General features: G+C 49.2%; 1 protein-coding gene across 1 annotated transcript in view; it reads left to right on the top strand.

The window, feature by feature from the left end:
• PIP5K1B (phosphatidylinositol-4-phosphate 5-kinase, type I, beta) overlaps positions 1-21665 on the top strand; it is an 82016-nt gene that overhangs the window by 16629 nt on the left and 43722 nt on the right. Inside the window, exon 2 of the mRNA XM_006902380.1 lies at positions 17182-17312. Within this exon, the coding sequence (XP_006902442.1) occupies positions 17182-17312 (131 nt within the window). The remainder of the gene's footprint in view (positions 1-17181; positions 17313-21665) is intronic.

The following is a 21665-nucleotide window of genomic DNA, read 5'->3' as shown; positions in this document are numbered from 1 at the left end:
TGTCAGTTATGGTCTCTTTTGGGTATATTCCCAGTAGTGGAATTGCTGGGTCAAATGGTATTTCTATTTGCTACTTTTTTAGAAAGCGCCATACTGCCTTTCAGAGTGGTTGCACCATTTACACTCCTACCAACAGTAAATAAGGGTTCCAGTTTCTCCACGACCTCGCCAGCATTTATTGTTGGCTGTTCTGTTAAATTTTGCTGTTCTTACTGGGGTGAGGTAATATCTCATAGTTGTTTTGATTTGCATTTCTCTTAGAGCTAGGGATTTTGAACATTTTTTCATGTGTTTGTTGGCCATCTGAAAGTCTTCCTTGGTGAAGTGTCTGTTCATATCCTGTGCCCATTTTTCAATTGGGTTATTTACCTTTATCTTTTTGTGGTGCTTAAGTATTTTATAAATTCTAGATATAAGTCCCTTATCTAACATATTATTACCAAAATCTTCTTCCCAGTCTGTGGCTTCCCTTTTTACTCTGTTGAAGTTTTTGGTTGTTCATAGGGATTTGATTCTTAGAGGTCCCGCATTTTTTCTAACAGTCTCACTTGGTGCCTCTGGTTCCCATTTTGATCGTCCTCACATTATTTCCCTCATGATAGAGCAATGATGTCAGTTTGAAGACTAAGGTGTGCCTGGTTCAGGCCATGGTCTTTTCAATCACCTGTGTTTGAGAGCTGGACAGTGAATAAGGATGACAGAAGAATCAGTGCCTTTGAGCTGGGATATTGGAGAAGCGTACTAACTATTCTATGCACTGCCAAAAGAACGGTTGTGTCTTGGGGAAATCGCAGGCAGAGCGCCCCTTGGAGGCAGGGATGGTGAAGCATCATCTCACACACTCTGGGTGTGTTGCTAGGAGAAGCTGTGCCTTGGAGAGCGACATCATACTTGGAAAGGTGGAGAGTTAGCAAAAGAGAGAAAGACCCCCGATGAGACGGGCTGACAGAGTGAGTGCAGCAGTGGGCTCAGATGTGTCCGAGATGAGGAGGATGACACAGGGTAGGACAGAGTTCAGTTCTGTCGTTCACAGGGTCACTGTAAGTCACACTCCACTACACGACACCTAACAACAAAAGCTGCATTCTTGATAACAAGAGCAGATGCTGCCTTCTCCCAGCGAGCGACTAGCGGGTTCAAGTCACCAGCATTTCCATTGACAGCTAAACACGTTACATCCTACACTTCCAAGACCCCTTATAATAGAACTGGAACTTTGTGGGTCCCAGGAAGCCCCCAAATGGCTGTGATTTGGTGATTTACTACAATATTCACTTTATGTTCTTGTGGAACCAAACTCATGCCACCTCCCAGGTCCACCTGTGCTCAGTGAAGGGACAAGCAGGACTGTCCCCTCTGCAGACAGCGACACTGCTCAGAATGTGACGTTGCCAACAGTCTGGGACCTTTTTCTCCCCATTGACGTTCTCTCTACTAGATCTTTAAGGTGATACGGTTGTTATCAGAAAGCAGTGAAATTCTACAGCAAAAGCAGACTTGGCTTCTGTGTGTTAAAGGCCCCCACTGGTGGTGTAGGGTGAGTGTTGGCTTGCTGACCTAAAGGTCAGCAGTTCAGGCCCAGTAGCCGCTCTGGGGAGGGTAGTGAGGCTGCTCCCATGAAGGTGGAAAGCTGTGGAAACTTAAGGGGCCATTCTGCTCCATACTAGAGGGTGATGGGAAGTCACAATCACCTCCGTGGCTGTGAGAGGTCAAACAGGAGGCTCTGGGGAGGGTGCTGTGAGTTACACATAAGGCTGGTAACCAAAAGATGAAGCTATCTGCTTGTGGACAGATTCACAGGCCCAGTAACCCAGTAGAGGGTCACAGGGAGGCGGGTCAGCTTGATGACAGTGTTGCTGCTTTTTATTTCATCTACGCTCCTGCAGTACTCACATCTCCCTGTGGCAGAATGACGTCAGTAAGAGGCCGCTTGCAGGGAAGTCCTGACAACAGGACACCCCGACACGTTGACAGCAGCTCCGCTCTGTGGCTGCTGCAGCCGGAGTCCGTGTGTCTGGTCCTGACTGGCCCCCCTTCCCGGAGGAGTCCTCCACTCCCACAGCACCATTTGCTGTGCTGTTTCTCCTGTGTTTTCGAAGCATGGCCGTAAGAAGGCAATGGTACAAGGAAAGATCTCCACAGGGTCCAGAGTGCAGTGACCCTGGCCTGGACTTGGGCTGTAAATAGCCTGTGACTGAGACATGCCCTGGGACTGGTACTTTCCCTCTCTCAGCACAGTTTGAATAAACTTGGAAGGCTTTTTTTTAAATCCTTAAAAATTGAAAACTGTCCCCAGAGATTTAAACTTGGGCCCAAAACAAACAATTTAAAAAAAAAACAAAAAAACCCCCCACCCAAACCCACAACTAAATTTCAATCATAAAAAGACAGAATTAGGTGGTTACCTCTGGTGGCAGAGTGGACACCCTGTGTGTCTTCACAGCTTCTGTCAGGAGGACAGTCGCCCTCCCTGGTGGTGGCAGGAACAAATGTGACTCGTCTGGGAGGGAGAAGGTGGAAGTGGCTCTGTCTGTGTTAACATCTTAGGAACTTGAATCATGGCGTGGCAGGATCTCCTGAGTCCATTTTTATTAACATATGAGATGCCCTGAGCAGGAAAGACGGTGGAACTTCCTCTCACATACGTTGGGCATGTTGTACGGAGGTGCCAGTCCTCGGAAGAGGACATAATAATGGGAAAAGTAGAAAAAGACATCATGTTGGAGGAAAATAGAGGGTCAGAGGAAGGGAGGAGGACCCTTGACGGGATGGATCGACACCGCTGACCAGCACAGTGGGCTTGAGTGCGACGGCCATCGTGAGGACGCTGCAGGAGGAGGCTCGGTGCAGATCTGCCGTCTGTAGGGTCACGGCAGCCACGGTTGACTCAGTAGCCCCTCACAATGGTGCGGTCTTTTTGGTTTAGATGGGGTTTCCCGAACTTTATTTTATATCAATTTGTATACAAAATTCACATCATTGTATATTGTTCATGTACGTTGTGCTTCACACATTCTTCCTGTGTTCACACTGTGTTTCCAGTGGTCACTCATGCATGTCGTGGCCAGTCACATTAGTCACCATTGATCTGTGCTTACATTGCCCCATCCTTTCAGGTCCCCATTGGATCTCTCCCCATTCCTTCACACCCCTTCTCCTCACCATAATCTATTCTCCTAGTGATTTCCTCCCCTCACCCTCTGCCTTCCTACCATCCTTTCCAGTTCCGGACTTTTTGTTCACATTTTACTAGTTATCCTTCTGTGTTTACAATAATGATCTCATGCAGTATTTGTCCTTATGAGCCCGAGTTAGTTCACTCAGCATAATGCTTTCTAAACTCTCCCATGTCACACAGAACTTTTGGAAATCATGGAAGCAGACCACCTTGTCTTTCTCCCTTGGAGGAGCTGATGGGCATTTTGGTGAACTGTGTGGCACTTTAACTTCTGCTGCTTGTTGAAGGAGGGTGTCCAGGAGGCCACTGGACGCCAGCTCCTCTGTGGACAGGTGTGCTAAGAGTGATGTGTTTGTTTGTGTTCCTTTCTGAACTCTGAGAACGTGTCCATGTTGCTGGGGTTTCCCCATTGTCTGGTGGTTAAAGTCTGAATCATGAAACCTTGGCATAGAGACACGGACACGGCCAGTTAGGCTTAGATCAGGGGAGGGACAGGCAGAGGGGAGGTTCCCCATGCCCTGAGTCTCTGTGGGGTGATCCTTGTGTGGAACCCTGGTTTGAAGGGTGACTATGGCCACTGCTGGAAAGACAAAAGGAATGGGACGAGTGCCGGCCTTATCAGTGGTGGCTCAGAGGTGGAAGTCTCGCCTCTCATTGAGGAGACCTGAGTTCGACGCGTGTCCAGTGCACCTCCTGTGCCCTCGCTGTCCTCAGCCAGTGAAGCTTCCAGGCGAAGAGAGGCCTGGCAGTGCCCTTCTGAAAATCAGCCGATGAAGACCCCATGGGCAGCTGTGTCTAGCCCTATCATGCATGGAGTCCCCCAGGTGCCAGGGCAAATGGGTGTGCTGGAACCATGTCCAGCCCCATCATTGTAGGTCCCCCCACGAGCCAGACCCAATGGTGATGTGTTGGAGGAAGCAGCAGAGGCCAAGTCAGGGGTCAGGGGCCAGCACAGCCCATTCAGAGGACGTGGAGCAGAGCGCAGCCAGAGGGATGCCTGCCTCCTTGTGTGTGTCCTGAGAAGTGGCACCTGCAGGGTCTGAGTCAGGGGCCATCCTACTTTAGAGGGGTGTAGCTGGAGCCTCAAGGAGCCCTGATGCACAGTGATTAAGTATCCGGATGTTATCTGAAAGCTCAGTGGTTCAAATCCACCAACCGCTTCTCATGAAGAAAACCTGCTATCAGCTTCTATAAAGATTAAAACCACAGCCCTGCCATGAGTCAGTCCCACATCCTCTCAGTGGTCAGTGTCAGTGGTCAGTCCCACATCTTCTTAGTGGTCAGTCTCATGTCCTTTCAGTGGTCAGTCCTGCATCCTCTCAGTGGTCAGTGCCAGTTGCCAGTCCTACTTCCTCTCAGTGGTCAGTCCCGTGTCCTCTTAAGTGATCAGTGTCAGTGGTCAGTCCCATGTCTCCTAAGTGGTTAGTCCTATGTCCTCTCAGTAGTTAGTCCCGTGTCCTCTCAGAGGTCAGTCCCATGTCCTCTGAGTGGTCAGTCCTGTGTCCTGTCAGTGGTCAGTGTCAATCATCAGTCCCACGTCCTCTCAGTGGTCAGTTCTGTGTCTTTTCAGTGGTCAGGGTCAGTGGTCAGTCCCATGTCCTCTGGGCTTGCAGTTTGTCAGCACAGACTTGCCAAAGGGTTCGTGTGGCCTCCAGTATCCCAGGGCTGCTGCTCCTTAACTGCCGACCCACAGCTGCCCGGATGTGTCGACCAGTGCTGCCTGGACCGCTCAGTGGGCCTCGGGGTGACCAGCTGGGGACAATATGGTGCAGAGGGTGGGTGCAGGGCTGGGCTCTGAGACCCTCACGGCCTCCACTCACAGTCAGGAGAAGAAGCCACCCTCAACTGAACATTTAGTGCAGGTCAGGCATGGCTACCAACAGGGGCCATTGGGCCTCCACTGGGGCACTGGCCACCAGGACAATCAGGAGCCCTTGTGGTTTGCACTGCAGTGGTTAAGCACTCAACTCCTTACTGAAACACTGGTGACTCCAACCCACCCAGCAAGTGGGTGCAGAAAAGCCCTGGCAATCTGTTTCCATAGCGATTCCCTGACCTGACATGGCATGCAGTCAGCTCTGACTCCAGGCGACCCTCTGTGGGCTGCCGGGGCTGTAAATCTTTACGAGATGAGACTACTGTGGGTGGTGAATTCGAACCACCAACCTTTCAGTTAGCAGCCCCATTTGTTACTGCCCAGTGCTGGTCCAGATGGGCAAATGAAGGGAAGTTTTGGGGGTTGTGCTTCTTTAGAGTTGTGTTTGACGTTTATTACTGCTCTTTTCTCCCCAAGAGCGGATTCCCTAAGCCTTGACTAGGGTGTAAGTCTGCTCAAAGGCCTTGGCTTAAAACCAAGTGTGGCCCTCAGGCCAAACTGAGTAATTTTCGATTGAATAGTCCTAGAATGACACAGCAATCTTTTGTCTATTTGCGAATGAACAACTTGGTGTTGATATGATGCTGCACACTGTTCTATAGTCTTGTCAAATAACATACTGTTTACCTATTACGTAGTGTTTGGATGAGCTTCCAGATTGATTTATGGTGGGAAGCAGGAGTGGCATCCACTTCCTAAAACTAAATGCCTCTTTAAACTCTACAAACTCTCTAAACTCTTTAAATGTACAGACATTATGGTAGTTCTAGAACAGAGTTCTGTACAGAAATTATGTTAGTCAGAGAGCAGAGTTTAGATCTTTTATGCAAAACTTACTCTCAGTTGTATATTCGACTTGATGACATTTAATCATTACTAAGTGAAATTAGTGCTGTTCTATCTGGAGGAACACTCTTCCACTTTGTACATCACTCTTTGTCAATGTGCAGTATGAAGTAATCTGCATTTGCTGTGATGCTGAACCTTGTGCCATTGGGGTATCAAATACCAGAATGGTTTCCCAATGTGGACAGTGTTTGGTGGAGCTCAGGAGTGGCACCCACTTCCTAAACCACAGGCTTCTGGAAACTATGAACTTGGTGAAATGACGATAGTTATAGAAAGGTATTCGGTCTTTTGTTCGTAGCGTCGCTTTGAGTCGTGCTTGACTCAACAGCAATTAACATCAACAGTGAGCAGACAAGGGGACATGGGGCACAGGGTCATGAGCATCTCTCGGAAAGGACCAGAGGGAGAACAGCACAGTCCCTCAGCACCCAGAGCAGAAAGCAGGTAAGGAGCCCGTAGCCCAGCCCCATGGCACCTCTGGAACCACACCACCAACAGCAAGAGCTCTTTTTATTCGTGTTGACTCACGGACTTGACTCTCAGTTGTGGTACTGAGAATGGAGCTTAGTAGGGGAGTAAGTTGGAGAGTGGGGGAGGCAAAGAATATCACTCAATGCACATCCAGGTTTTAGCCCAGCAATCTCAAGGAACAATTCCTCAATTAGTCCAGTTCCTGGTTCGGTTCAGTTCAGTAGCACAAATCCAAATCATCCAGCAGGGTTTGCCCCAGAGCAGTTGTAGGTCAGTTTCTCCTTAATTATAGGGCAAGAACAGCAAAGCCTTTGACTTTGGCCTTTATTTCCGTGCTCCTCTGGTTACACCTTGTCACAGTTTTCTCGACAGCAATGCCACAGTCTCTCCATCATCAGGGTCTCATCACTGGGCCTTTCTCTTGACAGGATCTCCCTCAAGTCTTGCTACTCAGTGTGGGAAGCACTGTCTCACTTATCCTTCCCCCACAGCTGTTGATGGTTTGTAAGACCATATTTCTGCAGTTCGGGTAGCCAGAGATCAGAGGGGTCTAAAATAATGGCTTTTAAAAAAAGCCAACTTGGGCTAACACCACTTAGTGGTGTATGCCACTGAGTCAGAGCTGACCCTCCAGTGAGTTTTCAGAGACCATCAGGACTCACAGACCATCTCCATGGGTCAGGACCAGAGTTGGTGACAGGGGCTGGGCCATGTTACAGAGACCATGCTGGAGATGCTCAGGACAGGGCCCCGCTCACAGGCACAATGAGAGCAAGACAGACAGACCAGCCTTTCTCCTCGTCCTGACAGGGACTAGAGCGTGTGACCCAAGCCTGAGCAGCAGCCATGTGGAAGGGTTTCACGAATACACCTGATGACCTGTCACTCAGGGAAGCCTGCCCTCCAGGTCCCTTCTCAGTACCATCAAACCCTGAGCCCAACCACACCCGGGCCTGCCATGTTCATGGCGGCCCACAGTGGCCTGGAGGGCAGAACAGGGCTGCCCCGGAGGGCTCCTGAGGCTCTGGTCTGGGAGCGGTCTGCCCCATCCTGCTCCCACAGAGCACCTGTGGGGCTTGAACCCCTGATCTTTTGGTTAACAGCCAAGCCCTTAACTGTTGCACCACGAGGTTAGAACAGGTTGCTGTGGAGTTGACAGACGCTCGTGACAACCTCTGTGTATCAGGGTAGAACTGAACTCCATGGGGTTTTAAGTGGATCACCAGGCCTTTCTTCCAAGGCACCTTGGGACAGACTTGCATCTCCAGCCTTTCCGTTACAGCTGGGTGAGTTAGTCATCAGTAGCTGTACCACTGGGATCTGAGAAAGCATTGCATTCTTTCCTCTGAGACAGAGCTTAGCATCCAAGCAGCATTTAACCCAGAAGTTGATGAGCTGGGAAACTGGTCCTCGAGGACCATGAGAAATTTCCTGCTTTTGTTGATTCTAAAAGGACTGGAAAATAAAAAATACTCCTCCTCATTCTTACCTTTTAAAACTAAATCTGTATTTGCATGTGATGAATACTGTGCTTTATTTGAATACATGAAACAATGTGGAATTGCCTTTCCCAGGATGTGGAAACAGCGTTCATGCTATTCTGCTGGGCCAGGCAGAACATCTCATCTTCCATCTCAACCATAACATTTCTCAATGACTAATTTAGCAGCATTCATAATGCTCTTCTCTCCTAAGTTAAAAAGCCCATCTGTTGCTGGTGGCATGTCTTTTTTTAAGAGCAATTACGTGTGCATCGTTTCCCAGTGCCGAATCTGTCAGCCAGCACCTGGTACTCACAGCTTCCCTGTTGATGAGGGGGTTTGTGTGGTTGGGCATTTGTTCCTGCAGGAGAATCTCTTCATTAGCAATCATATAATGAGCGTGGCATCATCTAAATGAACCCTGGAAATGGGCCATTTTCTTCTTTGTTCCGCCTTCCTTGTCAAATCTTCAGGAAGTAAATCTTTGGTCAAACGCGTAGAGACGCTGGAATCTCATTCAAAGGCTACTTGGTAACCGGTAACAGAAAGCAAACCCAGCCCACTGGCCTTGGTGCATCATGAGCCCCAAGAGCTGTGTGTAGGGCAGGGAAGGGCTGCGAGACTGTGAATCTCCATTAAAGCAAATTGCTAGATTTTCTTCGTCCCTGGAGTGGCAAGTGGGATTGAACTGCCGACCTTTTAGTTAGCAAACCGTGGGATCTCAGTATTGAGAGGGTCTGTCTCGGGGTGCGTCCGAGGAGGTGAAGTGGCTCACATGGCCTCATGACCTGGACACAAGACAGTTTCCCTGAAGGAAGGCAAACACAAGAGACCCTGGTTGAGTGGCCTCCACACCTCCCTGTTCAGAGAAAGCTGATGGTGCAGAAAGTGCAGTGGGAGGGGACAGGGGACTTGTGAGAGCTGTTGCCTCTCAGGGCCACCACGTGTCTGCCTGATGCAGATTCTAGCTTTCACAGCTTCTACTCTAGTTGCCATGATTCCTCCCCAAATCATCAGTGACTTAAGGCTTAAAGCAAAAATTATTTCCATGTGAAACAGATCATTTGAGAGGCTGGGCTTTCTGAGGGGAAATGTGGCATCAGGATTGGAGGAAGACTCGTCAACAACCTACTGCATGCAGATGACACAACCTTGCTTGCTGAAACTGAGGAGGACTTGAAACGTTTGGTGCAGAAGGTCAAGGATGATAGTCTTCAAAGTGGGTTGAAGTTCAACATCAAGCAGTCAAATAATCTCACCACTGGGCCAGTTGGCAGCACCATGATAGATGGAGAAGAGATTGAACTTGTTAACAGCTTCCACTTGCTCAGCACTAGTTGTCAGGAAATCAAAAGACAAATTGCACTGGGAAAATCTGCTGTCAGGGACCTCTCCAGAGTGCTGAGAAGCACTGATGTCAATCTATAGACTAAGGTGTGTCTAATTCAGGCCATGGTCTTCACTGTTACTTGCTGTGCATCAGAGAGATGGACAATGACTAAGGATGACAGAGAAGAATAGATGCCTTTGAGTTGTATGGAACAAGAGTCTTGACCCTACCATGAACTGTCAAGAAAACAAATAGGTCTATCTTGGAGAGGGTGAAGCCAAGTTTCTCCTTGGAGGCTAGGATTTGGGCATATGGCCTGGAGGGACTGGTCCATGGAGAATGCTATCCTGCTGGGGGTGGGTGTTTGGAGTCAGTGAGACTGGCTCAGGACGGGGCAGCCTTCAGAGCTGCTGGACATAGGGTCACTGTGAGTCACAGGTGACTCAGCAACACATAAAAACAAGTAACCGTGAAACCCAACAGCAGTCTAGCTTAACTAGAAAGAAATGTCTTGAGCTCTGTGTTGTTCTTAGAACTCTCTCTGCCCGACGTGGTGACAGCAACTAGAAAAGTTACACAGGAAACTTGGGGGTGGGGGGCTGTTAATGGTTGAGGAAGCAGAAGGGGAAGGAGGATGAGAACAGGTGTATGGGCCAGAGCGACATCAATGTTGGCTGAACTGTGTGTGCAGAAGATCCTGGATCCATGTGTGCGGTCACCAAGAACAGCGACAGTGACATAACAGGAGAGTCTATACAGCATTGTGCTGAATGAAATAGCTCTTTCTCACATTCAGTCCCAGCCGTGCATCGGGGAGGGGGACAGTGAATAAAGATGATGGAAGATGAATTGATGCCTTTAAACTGTGATGTAGGAGAAAAATGGTGTATACCCCGTGGATTGCCAAAACCAAAAACCAAAACAGCCCACAGATGTGTCTTGAAGGTGCAGCCAGAGTGTTAGTGGTGATGCTTTGTCACATGCTCTGGACATGTTACTAGGAGAGGCTATTACTCAAAGAGGTATGTGGTGGTTGGGAAGGTGGCGGGACAGGGAAGGAGAGGAAGACCCTCAAAAGGCAGATTGACACAGTGACTGTGACAATGGACTTGAATGTATCAGCTTGCACGGATGGCACAGGACAGGATATGGTTCATGGGCTTGCAGGAGTCACACTCACCTGGGATACTGTGTGTTCTGTTTTTCTCAAAGTATCAAGTGCTGTAGAGTTTCTTCCTGGTATTCAAGAAACAAGTGCTCCCCTGTGTCCTTGTAAAGTCCTTCATTTAAAACAGGCAGACCCTGGCCATGATGTGGGTTCCCAGGCACATCACAAGCCCTTCTTGGTCTCCGAGTGCGTGTGAAGCTGTGTTTACACCTTCTTGTGCTGGGCAGTGGTGCTCAGTGCTGTCAGTCAGTTCTGACTCTTGGAGTGGACTCTCCTCACAGTCCCTGCCACACTTGAGCCGTTGTCACAGCCACTGTGCCAGTCCGTCTCTGAAGGGTCTTCCTCTCCTCTGCTGACCCTCTGTTTTCACAAGCATGATGAAAAGTTTGAGAGATCTCAAGATTTCTTGAGATCAAGAAAGACCGAGATGGGGCCGTAAAATGGCCTGATATAGCCAAGAGCACCTCGAGCAGGGCCCAGAATTTAGTGAAAAGACAAATGCAAAGGCTGTGTCTTCTTAGGATTCCTTGAGGGCACTCCCTTTCATCCCCATCTGGCTGGGATCTTTTACCAGAAAAGGGCAGTGGGTTCTATTGAAAGCCTACAGAAAGCCACTTGGCACTTCCTTTCAAAGTTGGGAATAGAAATACCATTTGATCCCAGTAGTGTTACTGGGTGTATATCCCAAAGAACTCAGGGCAGCGACAAAGCCAGCACACACACACACACACAGAGAGAGCTTGTTTATCCCAGCATAAGTTACAACAGCCGAGTGCTGGAAACAACTCAAGTGTCTGTGCATCGAGGGACAGATGCCAAAGAAACAGTCCCACAGTGGACTCCTGGGCATCACTTAAAAGTGCTCAAGAATCTGTGATATACCGAACAACACGGATGACTCCAGAGCAAATTACGCTAAGTGATGTAAGCCAATCACAAAAAGACAGGATGCGAGCACTTGTAAACAGCTCAGGGAAGATAGAATTCATCCTGGAGGGGTGATAAGACGAGGAGGGAGAGACGGGAGTGAGAAGGGGTAAGTGGGTGAGTTAGGTGATGGGAAAGTTAATATACAATAACAGACTGATTAGACATAGTAAGCAACTAATCACATTAATCAGTATCAATTAATGTTCTATAAAACAAAACGTGTGTGAAGGGAGCTCTGGAGGCCTAGTGGCAGGAAGATGCACTACAATCCCGAAAGAATGAGGTTCGAATCCACCAGATGCTCTGCTGGAGTTGGAGGGGCAATCTCCTCCTGTGCCAGTTGAATCTGATTTGATGGTATACACGTACACACACACACACACACACACATATCCTAAAATGTGTGTCAATGGATTATATGAAAAATCATTATGATTTATAAACTTTCACTGCAAAAAAGAGAAAGGCAGTGATTTGGGGTGGGAAAACCTGTACTCATCTCTTGGGAGGGTCACAGGGATCCGTGCCTTTGATTTGTTCACATAGACGGCCATCTGGATGGCCTTCCAGGTGGCAGAATCTGCTGGCTGTGGCATAGGGTTCTCCTCGGAGGCCACTGGACTCCGCTTGCTAGAATCGTGTCGTGATTTTTTGTTGCTCTGTCATTTTCTTGTAACCTCTTTGGCTCTGGTGGCAGGAGAAGACAGTGACCGTGGTGGTTCTTCTGTGTCATGTGCCTGGTACAAAGGAGCTCAGAGAAACTAGCATTTATTTCCACTGCTGTTATGTCCCCTGCCAGAGCCCTGGCATTTTTAAGGGACCCAAAAGGAAAGGAATATTATTACAAATCTTTTTTTAAACTTTTATTCTGGTTTAACTAAACAGATATCAATGGCATGCTGCCCCAAACCGTATCCTTTGGGGACCAAAGCAATCTTTGACCAAAGATTTGTTTTTAGTTCTTAAAGTAAGAAGAATGTAGCCCTGGCAGCACTGTGTTAAAGTGTTCATCTGCTAACCGAAAGGTTGGGGGTTCAAACCTTCCAGTGGTTCTGTGGGAGAAATATGAAGCAGCCTTGGAAGATTTACAGCCTTGGGAGTCCTCTGGGGCAGTTCTGCTCTGCCGTGCCGGGTTGCCAGCAGTCAGAATCGATGCAGTGGGCCTACGTGAAGCAGGAACAGATTCTTGGCCCACCCCCTGGATTCCTGAATCATAAATGATGCGTTCTAACAACCACAGTCTCCCCACCGCTCCACTCCAGCGATTCTCATGCTCTAGGAAGTTTGGACACTTCGGATGCTGCCTCCTGAGTGTGCTGTGATGTTAGACGCCACCCGGCTGGTCCCAGCTCACAGCAGCCCGTGTGTAACCAGAGCAGTGGCGGCCCATCCTGGGCCATCCTCACAGCCGCTGCTGGGTTTGAACCTGTTGTTGTGGCCACTGTCAATCCGTCTCGTGAAGCTCTTCTTCTTTGTCATTGCCCTGCACTTACCAAGCCCGCCGTCCGTCTCCAGAGAGCGGTCTCACCCGAGGACATGGACACAGTGAACACGATGACGTCTCTCCAGTGTACTTGTGAGGTGCTTTCTGGCTTCACTTCCTTCTGTTTGTTTTCTGCTAGCACGTGGTCATTCCATGTTCTTCCCCAAAGTGAAGTTCAAATGCTCCAGTCCTTCTTCAACCACCTGCTGCTACCAAGTCAGGGTCAGCAGAGTCTGGGCTGGGGCCGGGGGTGGGGAAGGCCTAGAGGTGGGTCAGGAGCTCAGGTCCAAACCGCCGAGGGTGCAGGGTCTATTGAAACGACCGCTCTCACATGTGTACCCTCAGCTCCAAGGGAGGGTAGTAGAAGTGCCTTTTTATTATTATTATTTTATATGTGTGTGTGTGTGTGTGTGTACCGTCAAATCGGATCTGACTGGTACAGGAGGAGATTGTCCCTCCTTCTCCAGCAGAGCGTCTGGTGGATTCCAACCGCGCACCTCTGGGATTGCAGTGCAGCTTCTTGCCACTAGGCCTCCAGAGCTCCCTCCTTTTGAATTTTTGTTTGGAGTTAAAAGGAGTGAAATCCATCCAGCCTTCAGGGGTCAGAACAACTAGCACTAAAGGCCATTGACGCCATTCAGTGGCACTGCAGAGCTGTGGTTACAAGGAGTATTAAAATAGTGTTTTTTTCTAAGCACTCTGTACCCTGTTATTCAGTGGCTTTGTCCTGATATTTTTCCATCTTGCTGTCCTGGGACCTTAAGTCAAAAGGCACGTGAGCAAAGAAAAACACCCAGACTTTCTGTGGGAAGGAAAGACTCTCCCCAGCTAAGGGTGCAGGCATCCCCCGGGAACAGGCTAAGCTCTGGCAAGGTGACTTCACTGCTGGCTGCACGGTGAAGTGACCGGCTTGTGCTGACTAAGTTGGACGCTCCAGGTTATAATGTCAGCGACTATTTATTGGGGGGGTGACCCTGATGGCACCAGGCAGAGCACCCATCTGCTGAAGGTGAGTGCTTCAAACTTACCAAGAGGCTCCACGGAAGAAAGACATGGCTCTCTGCTCCTGTGAAGTCTACCCACTCCCCTCAAGTCAAATCAGCTTCCTGTTGACCCTTCGTCGGGTTTCCAAGATGCAAGTGTGTCTCAGAGAAAGTGAAGCCAGAGTGAGCGCCCCTTAGAGGCAAGGACGATAATACTTCTTCTCATGTTCCCTGGTCATGTTGTCAGGAGGGGAAAGACCGCCTGCTGGGCAAGGTGGAGGGTCAGAGAAAGAGAGGAAGACCCTGCCCAGATGTCTGGACACAGTGACTGTAACAGTGGACTCACACTGCCGTGGGCACGGAGCAGGTCAGAGCAAAGTGCAGACGTGTGTTCAGAAGATTGCTGAGTCCTGGTTGGCTCAATGGCACATACCAGCAGTAAACAAGAGGACGCGTCTCTGGCCTCCTAAGGCGCTTTCTGGCTGTGCTTCCTTCAAGACAGATTTGTTTTCCTAGCAGAACATGGCACATTCAATGTTCCTCCCCAAATAATCCTGTCTAAGAGAACAAAGAAATATGTCCTGGAGAAGGTGCAGCCGGGGGGGCATCTTGAAGGCAAGGGTGGCGAAGCCTCATCTCATGTATTTTGAGTGCGTCATATATTTTGGAGGGCCCTTGTCTTGGAAAAGGCCGTCATGCTTGGAAAGATGGAGGCTCAGCAAGAAAGTAGAAGACCTTCAGTGAGATGGACTGACTCAGTGACCACAGCAGTGGGCTCTGGTGTATGAGAGATGGTGCAATGTCAGAGGACAAGACGGGGCTCACATCTGTGCGTCACTGAGTCACGCTCGATTCCATGGAGTCGAACAACATTTCTTCTTTTCTGTTGGATGAAACCACTCTCACGTACACACCTGTTACTTGGTAAATGAGCACTGTATCAATATATCAATTATAGATCGATATTAAGAATATAGTAGATTAAGTAGATTACAGGTGTCAATGTTTTGATGCTGTGTGTGTGATCACAGGTCAGTACAGGACATTTTGGTGATGCAGTCATAGAAAAATTAGCCATTTCCAAATTCTGTATCTGAAGACATAAATGGTTTTTCTGTTCTCTATTTTACATGAAGATAAAATACTCTTGCTAATCTATAATTATGCTCTAGAAATTCTTACAGTTAAAAAAAATCTGACAAGCGCCATTTATCTTTGGTAGAGATTTTAATGGAATGTGTGAAAAGTTTTCTGCTGGGGTTCTATGTTCTTAATAAAAGAAATATGGAATTTCAGGGTGATAATTTTCCTTATAAACATTTGTAGAAAAGATTATCATAAAAGCTGTTTCCTAAAGTTGAGTACTTCTTAGAGTTGAAGATGACGAAACTTCCCCTTTCAAACTTTGGACGTGTGGCTAGGTGAGCCTATTCCCTGGAAAAAGGACATCATGTTTGGAAGGATGGAGGGGCAGTGAAGGAGAGGAAGACCCCCGATGAGATGGAGTGACACTGACTTCAGCAGTGGGCTCTGGTGTCTCAGAGAGGATGAGAGGGGCACAGACAGGGCAGGTTTCAGGATGGCTGTTCACAGGGTCACTGTGAGTTGGACTCGGCTCAGTGGCACCTAAAATAACAAGAGTGGGAATATATTCTCCATCAGAAAAAGCCACAAATTCTACTTCCTAGTTCATTTGCATACTGCTTGGGTCAGCATCCAAGTTTCAATTAAAGATCTTGATTGCACTCTGGTACCGTAGTCCACAGGGAGCTGCACTGCCAACCCAGAAGCTGAGTCTCTGTAGCCGCTCAAGCCCGTCAGAGACGCGGAGGGAGAAAGATGGGCCGTCTCCTCCCAAGAAATGAACGTCCTCAGAAACCCAGAGCAGGGCCAGCTATGAGTCATTTCTGACTTGATGCAATACATTGTTGGCGTGGGGTTTTGTTGCCGTTGTTTTGAGGTTTATTTTATATATTTACCTGGAGATACAGAGAGAAAAGATGAGTCAGGGGTTGGAGAAGGGAAAGTGCTGTGTCGAGTTACTTCTGTTAACTTGGACTTGAACGGTGCCTACCTGCCATGACTGGTCATTATAATCAAAGATGTATCGACAAACTTTGATTAAAAAGTAGCAAAAGTGTTAAACAGTGTTAAAATTTTCCATGTAAGCCAGACTTCCTGGGTGATCCCTGAAATTGTTGTCCTGAGATAATCTTTAAATATTAAACCAGAAATCTCCCCTAAAGTCGTCTTTGAATGAAAATATCATTTCTCTTCATGGTAAAGTGTGTCTATCAGGAGCATTCCACTCCTTCAGAGAATTACACATTCCAGTCTTAGAGCCTCAGGGACACACCTTCAGGGAACATCAACTGGCATAACAGTGTCCACAAAAATAATGTTCTCCTCTGATGGGCTGTCGTTTGGTGCTCAGTTGGAAGAGACCCGCAGCTGACCCTCCTGCAGGTTTTCAGAGGCAATAAATTGCATGGGAGGAGACTGCCCATCCTTCTCCTGCAGAGCTGCTGGTGGGTTTGAACTGTGTGCCTTAGGGATTGCAGCACAGCTTCTTAGCACTAGGCCACCAGAGCTCCCTGATGAGTAGTGGGGTCTTAGAAGCTTGCAGGTGGTCTTCCTCTCTCTCTAGAACTAGGAACATCAAAGAGGCATAGAAACACTTACTTCAGAGGTCCCATGAATTTCAACCTTCATGACCCTGAGACTAGAGGGGCTGGACAGTGCCTGGCTTCCACTGCCCACGACTCTAACAGGGGTCACAACAGAACATGGACAGAGTGGGGGAGCAATGTGGACTGAGACTCAAAATTACAAACAGGCTTGCTCATCTGGTACAGACCAGGCGGACCCCAGAGAGGGGGCCCTGCCTCCCTGGAGCCTGGGACCACGGTCACCATGTGGTCAGCTTTCATCCAGACAGTAGACAAGCTTCTGAGGAGGCGCACTTGCTCCGTAGGACTCATCACACAGACTCCTAGGAACACTACTTTCCCAAGACGACAACTCAGGAGACAAGAAAACTAGTTTAGAAAAGAAAGACTTCTCAGTGTGAGATCAAACTGACCACAGTGTACAGGGTCAATGGGTCTCCTTCAGTGGTGGTGAAACAGGTGGGAGGATGGAGAGACCATTGGCTTCACGACTGTCAGCGAGACCAAGATGTGTGTGTAGTTGTTGAGATGCTGCAGTATGGCTTTCATCTTAACATAAAACTACATCTCTCACTAGAGCTGGAATTTGCAAAGGCAGCAGCAGCAGGTGCTGCAGGCCGCCTCTGCAGACCTGGCTTTCTTGATGCTCAGGACTAGAGGACGGTCTGTGTGGAGCCCCCGTGCTTGCTGTGTGGGGCTGACCACGCCCCTGGCTGCAGCCCTGGCTACAAGGCTAACACTTAGGCCTCTGTTTCCTTGGCAGACTGCGTCATCTGCTATCAAAGGTGCTATCCAGCTGGGGATCGGCTACACAGTGGGCAATCTCACTTCCAAGCCAGACCGAGATGTGCTCATGCAGGACTTCTACGTGGTGGAAAGCGTGTTCCTCCCCAGGTAAGAGCTTCTGTGTGGAGGAATCTCCTGTGGCTGAGGGTGGCTTCGCCGTGCACGTCATGGTGTGAGCCTGGAACTCAGGCAGGGCCCACAGCGGACAGTGCTTATCCCTAGCACACGTCACGGCCTGCATTGTGTGTGTAGGAGTGAGTGTGGGGGGCACACGTGAAGAGAGAGAGAGAGAGACAGATGGTAGATGGGTTTCAGTAGGTGGGTTGTCTTTTGCTCTGAGAAAAGTCCAGACTGTATGGAAGAAGATTTCGAGATGCAGGTTGAGGTCATCAAAGCATGTCACCTTGTCCAGAGTGCAGATAGAGGGGACTCGGGAAGGAGCTGTGCTGCCAACCCAAAGGCAAGTGGTTCAGATCCACTAACCACTCCTCGGGAGAATGGTGGGCAGTCTCCTTCCATGATGCTTCCAGCCTCTGAAAACCGGCTGGAGGGTCAGCGATGAATGGTCCCAACTCGAAAGCAATGAGCTGAGTTGTTGAGTCATGTAAAAGAAGCCGCCAAAGTCTAACCCACCGCCACCTCATCGGTCCTGCTCCCGGTGACCCTGTGGGGCAGGCTGTCCTTTTCTGTGACCGTGTCCTGCCTTTGTCCCGCCGGCCACTGCTGGATCCTTCTGGTTAGCCACTGGGCACTTAAACAGTGGTGACACTTACGTAAAGTCACTTCAGGTTTCCTGGTTCCCGGGACCATCAGCATGGCCCCACAGAGTGATGGACAAATGCAGGGACTTGATTGCCATGATGGCTGCACAAGTGTGCTGGGGTTTATGTAGATAACACGTGCATGGAGTGGTTTTTGTAACCGTGTAACCTTAGCACGTCAGTTTCCTCTGTGTGCTGTGTACACACTTGTGTCAAGCACATTATATGCAGACATGCGGTGTGCTTATGTCAAAACCTAGCGAATTGTACACTTAATGTGTGCCAATTATATCTCCAGAAAGCTGCTCCAGATTGCTCCCACGTGTTTTAAAACCATGCTGGAGTGGAGGTGGCGGGGCGGGCAGAACCTGGCGGGGTATAAGCCCCTCAGCTCTCAGAAGTCTCTCTTCTTTCTGATGCTGTTGTGAGGTTCCATCAGGTCAATTCCAACTCACAGTGACCCCAAGGACAGGGGGCCCAAACCCCGCCTGGCCCTGCCCTTTCCCACCGTCTCCACCTGCTGGAGCCCGCCGTGTGCTCACTGTGTGTCCATCTCATGAGGGGCTTGCCCCTCCTCACTGACCCTCCACTTCCCCCTGATGTCCTTCTCCGGGGACAGGTCCCTCCGGATAACATGTCCAAAGTGAGTGAGGCCAAGTTTCACAAATTGGTGTCGCCCTGGAGTTAACACTGCTGTTGATTATTATTTTATGCCTACAAGTCGGAATCGACTCCTAACTGACTCTCCAGTGAGTGTTCAGGTCTGTGGATCTCACAGGAAGACAATGTCCATCCTTCTCCCTCAGAGAACCTGGTGGATTCACACCACCTGCCTTTGGGTTGGCGATGTAACTCCTTACCCATTAGGCCACCAGACTTCCACAATTCCCTAGAGTTGTCAAGAAGCCCAAGCCCATGACTGTGTATGACTGATGTTTACAGCTTGAAACGAGAGAAGCTGAACTCAGACACCCCAGAGCTCTGTGTCTTAGCTGTCAGGCCAGCCCCTAAAATGCCTTAGTCACTCAGCTGCTTCTCCCCACACTGTGTGCTGAACCGCTCGTGCAGGCACCAGTGTGGTACCCGTTTATCTATCAGATGCTGAAGCCTGCCGGTCCATTCACGAGTCTGTGCAGCTCACGTGTTCATTTAACACCAGAAGCTACGCAATGGGGATTTCAGATACCAACAGTGGAGCTTCCAGACGAACACAGACCGGGCAGGCTTCCTTCCAGAACCATCCAGGAAGGGTGTGTGGGCATAACCGGATATGATTCACTGGAGTGTGGAAGACGGGCCTGCTGGCGGACCTGCACACACAGCGACCACACCATGGGCCAGAGAAGTCCAGCGGCCCAGTGACCGTGTGATGCAGGACTGAGCCACGTGTCGTACGTGTGTCCACAGGGCCGACGTGGAAGCAGCTCACAACAGCAATACCAAAGAAATCAAAGCTGTGCACTCTGCCCACGCCAAGGAAGCAGCCTCTGTGACCAGTCAGAGGTTCTCTGAGAGACTGCTGGCCAGCAGCCCCCCGTGGGAGGCCCTCTCAGAGCCATGCCCATGCTGGTTGGCAGGGAGTGCCCTGCCTGACGTGCTCACCAGACCCAGCCGGGAATGAAGAGAAATCGATTGGACTGTTCTGTCCACCGACGACGCTGTGGCTGCGCTATCCACTCCAGCCCCTCTGCTGGCCAGGCAGGACCTCCCTCCCTCTTGCGTGTTCTCAGTCAGCTTTGGCCCTTCTTTCCCCCTCCTGGGTTATGATTCTGTCATCTGCAGACTAGACAATACCAAACAGAGACAGAGGCTTCATCCAGCTGCCCCTTTCTGTGCCCATCAGAAGTGTCCAGGCACACAAAAAGGTGTTGGACTCATTGCCATTACCCACTCAGAGGTGCCTGGGAAGACAAGGGTCACCAGGAGTCAAAATCGGCTGGACAGTAGCCAACATAGCCAACAGCCACAGATGTCCTTTGCACTTAAGAACTCAGTGCTTCCAGACTTAAGTGGGAGGCAGCCCTGGTATAATAGAGAGAACAAAATTTTTTTTAAAAGAAGGAATGAAGAGAGGAAGGTACTATCATTTTCTCAAGACCTTTTCTTCCTTTCTTGGACTTAAATGAAACTTCCTTTCTTTAGGACACAACAGTGACACTCCTTGGTCCTTACTGAATCGTGTAGGTTCCACTTGGCAAATTAGACATCTCAGTCGACCTCCGCATTTGTGTTGCTGTGATGTCACTGTCCCGTATTGTCAATAGTGCCCTTTTTTGGGGGAAAATGACTTGCCATTCAGAGCCTGGGCCTCCCACTGAGAACATGACCCTCCTGGTTTACTGGAGGAGAGGTGGCCGCTCTCCTGGGAAGGGGCTGGGCAGCGTGCTGAGGACCATGAGGACTGGATGCCCACACTGACAGCAGGAAGTGTGCACTGGGAGGGTCCTCACCAAGGTGGTGTATGCTTCCTGATAGTGGCCTCTGTGGCCAAAGCTTTGATGGAACCACAGTCTATCAGCGGATGGTTGATTCCAGAGGGGACACTGACCCAGGATTCAAAGAGTAGTTGGGGAGGAGCATTGGACAGATGATCAGAAGAAGGAGAACATCTGTCTCACAAGAAGTACAGAGTGCTCTGCAGAAGCAAGAATGGTGAGACTTGGTCTCACATACTTATGGCATCAGGCAGGGACTGTCCCTGGAGAAGGACATCATGCTTGGAAAATTGGAGGGTCAGTGAAAAACAGGGAGACCCTTGTAAAGGGAGCAGATGTAACACTGAGGTGGATGAGTCTGACTTCTACCCACTTGATAAAGGGAACTGTCCCCATCAATAATATCATAGTACTAACCAAATAGTTACATAGTCAGACACGTCACCCCACATGCACCTGCACCTTTTTCTACCAATTATTTGGTCCATTGTTTGTTGCAGATTAACTCACAGGCTCCTCACAGTTGTGAGGTTTATTAGAGAAATAGGTTGGGGAGTAGGAGAGGCAAAGAATATCACATAATGCAAGTCCACATTTAGTCCAATAGTCCCAAGCCATATTAACAAGGCGTAGTTCTTCAATTAGTAAAAGTCCAGGTTCAGTTCAGCAGTGCAGGTGCACCTCTGGTTTCCTGAACCATCCAACAAACTTTATCTCAGAGCAGTGAGAAGTCAGCTTTTCCTGCAGTCATCCAGCAAGCAAAACCTTTAACTGTGGCTCCATCTCCAGGGTTCCTCTGGTTACACAAAACCACAGTCTCTTCACAGCAGTGCCACAGACCCTTCATCTTCTCTCCACCACTAGTTCTTACAGTGTGGAAAGTGTTTTCTTATTTTGGTCCCATAGCTGTTGATTTTTAAGACCATGTGTCCACAGTTGAGGTAGCTGGAGACCCTGCCCCCAGTGGGGACAAACATAGTGGACGGAGAAGACAATTTTCAAGGTTTTGCACACCACAGCCCTCAATGAGATGGATTCACACAAAGACTGCAATGATGGGCTCAGAAATAGCCGTGCTTGTAAGGGTGACCGAGGGCCAGCAGAGTTTTGTTCAGTTGTGCATAGGGTCAGTGTGCGTCAGAGCCAACTCAGTGGCACCTGACAACAACAAAAGAATGGGAACTTAAAGCCGGAGTCGCCTTTGCTAACCTCTCTCTTCTCTCTTCTCTCCTCTCTCTTCTCTCTTCTCTCTCTCTCTCCTCCCC

This window comes from Elephantulus edwardii, unplaced genomic scaffold, assembly GCF_000299155.1.
Source record: "Elephantulus edwardii isolate Elephantulus edwardi_28Jun2011 unplaced genomic scaffold, EleEdw1.0 scaffold00401, whole genome shotgun sequence".
Classification (NCBI taxonomy): Eukaryota; Metazoa; Chordata; class Mammalia; order Macroscelidea; family Macroscelididae; genus Elephantulus; species Elephantulus edwardii.
Note: the sequence above shows the minus strand (reverse complement) of the source record. Positions and strands in the feature narration are given on the sequence as shown.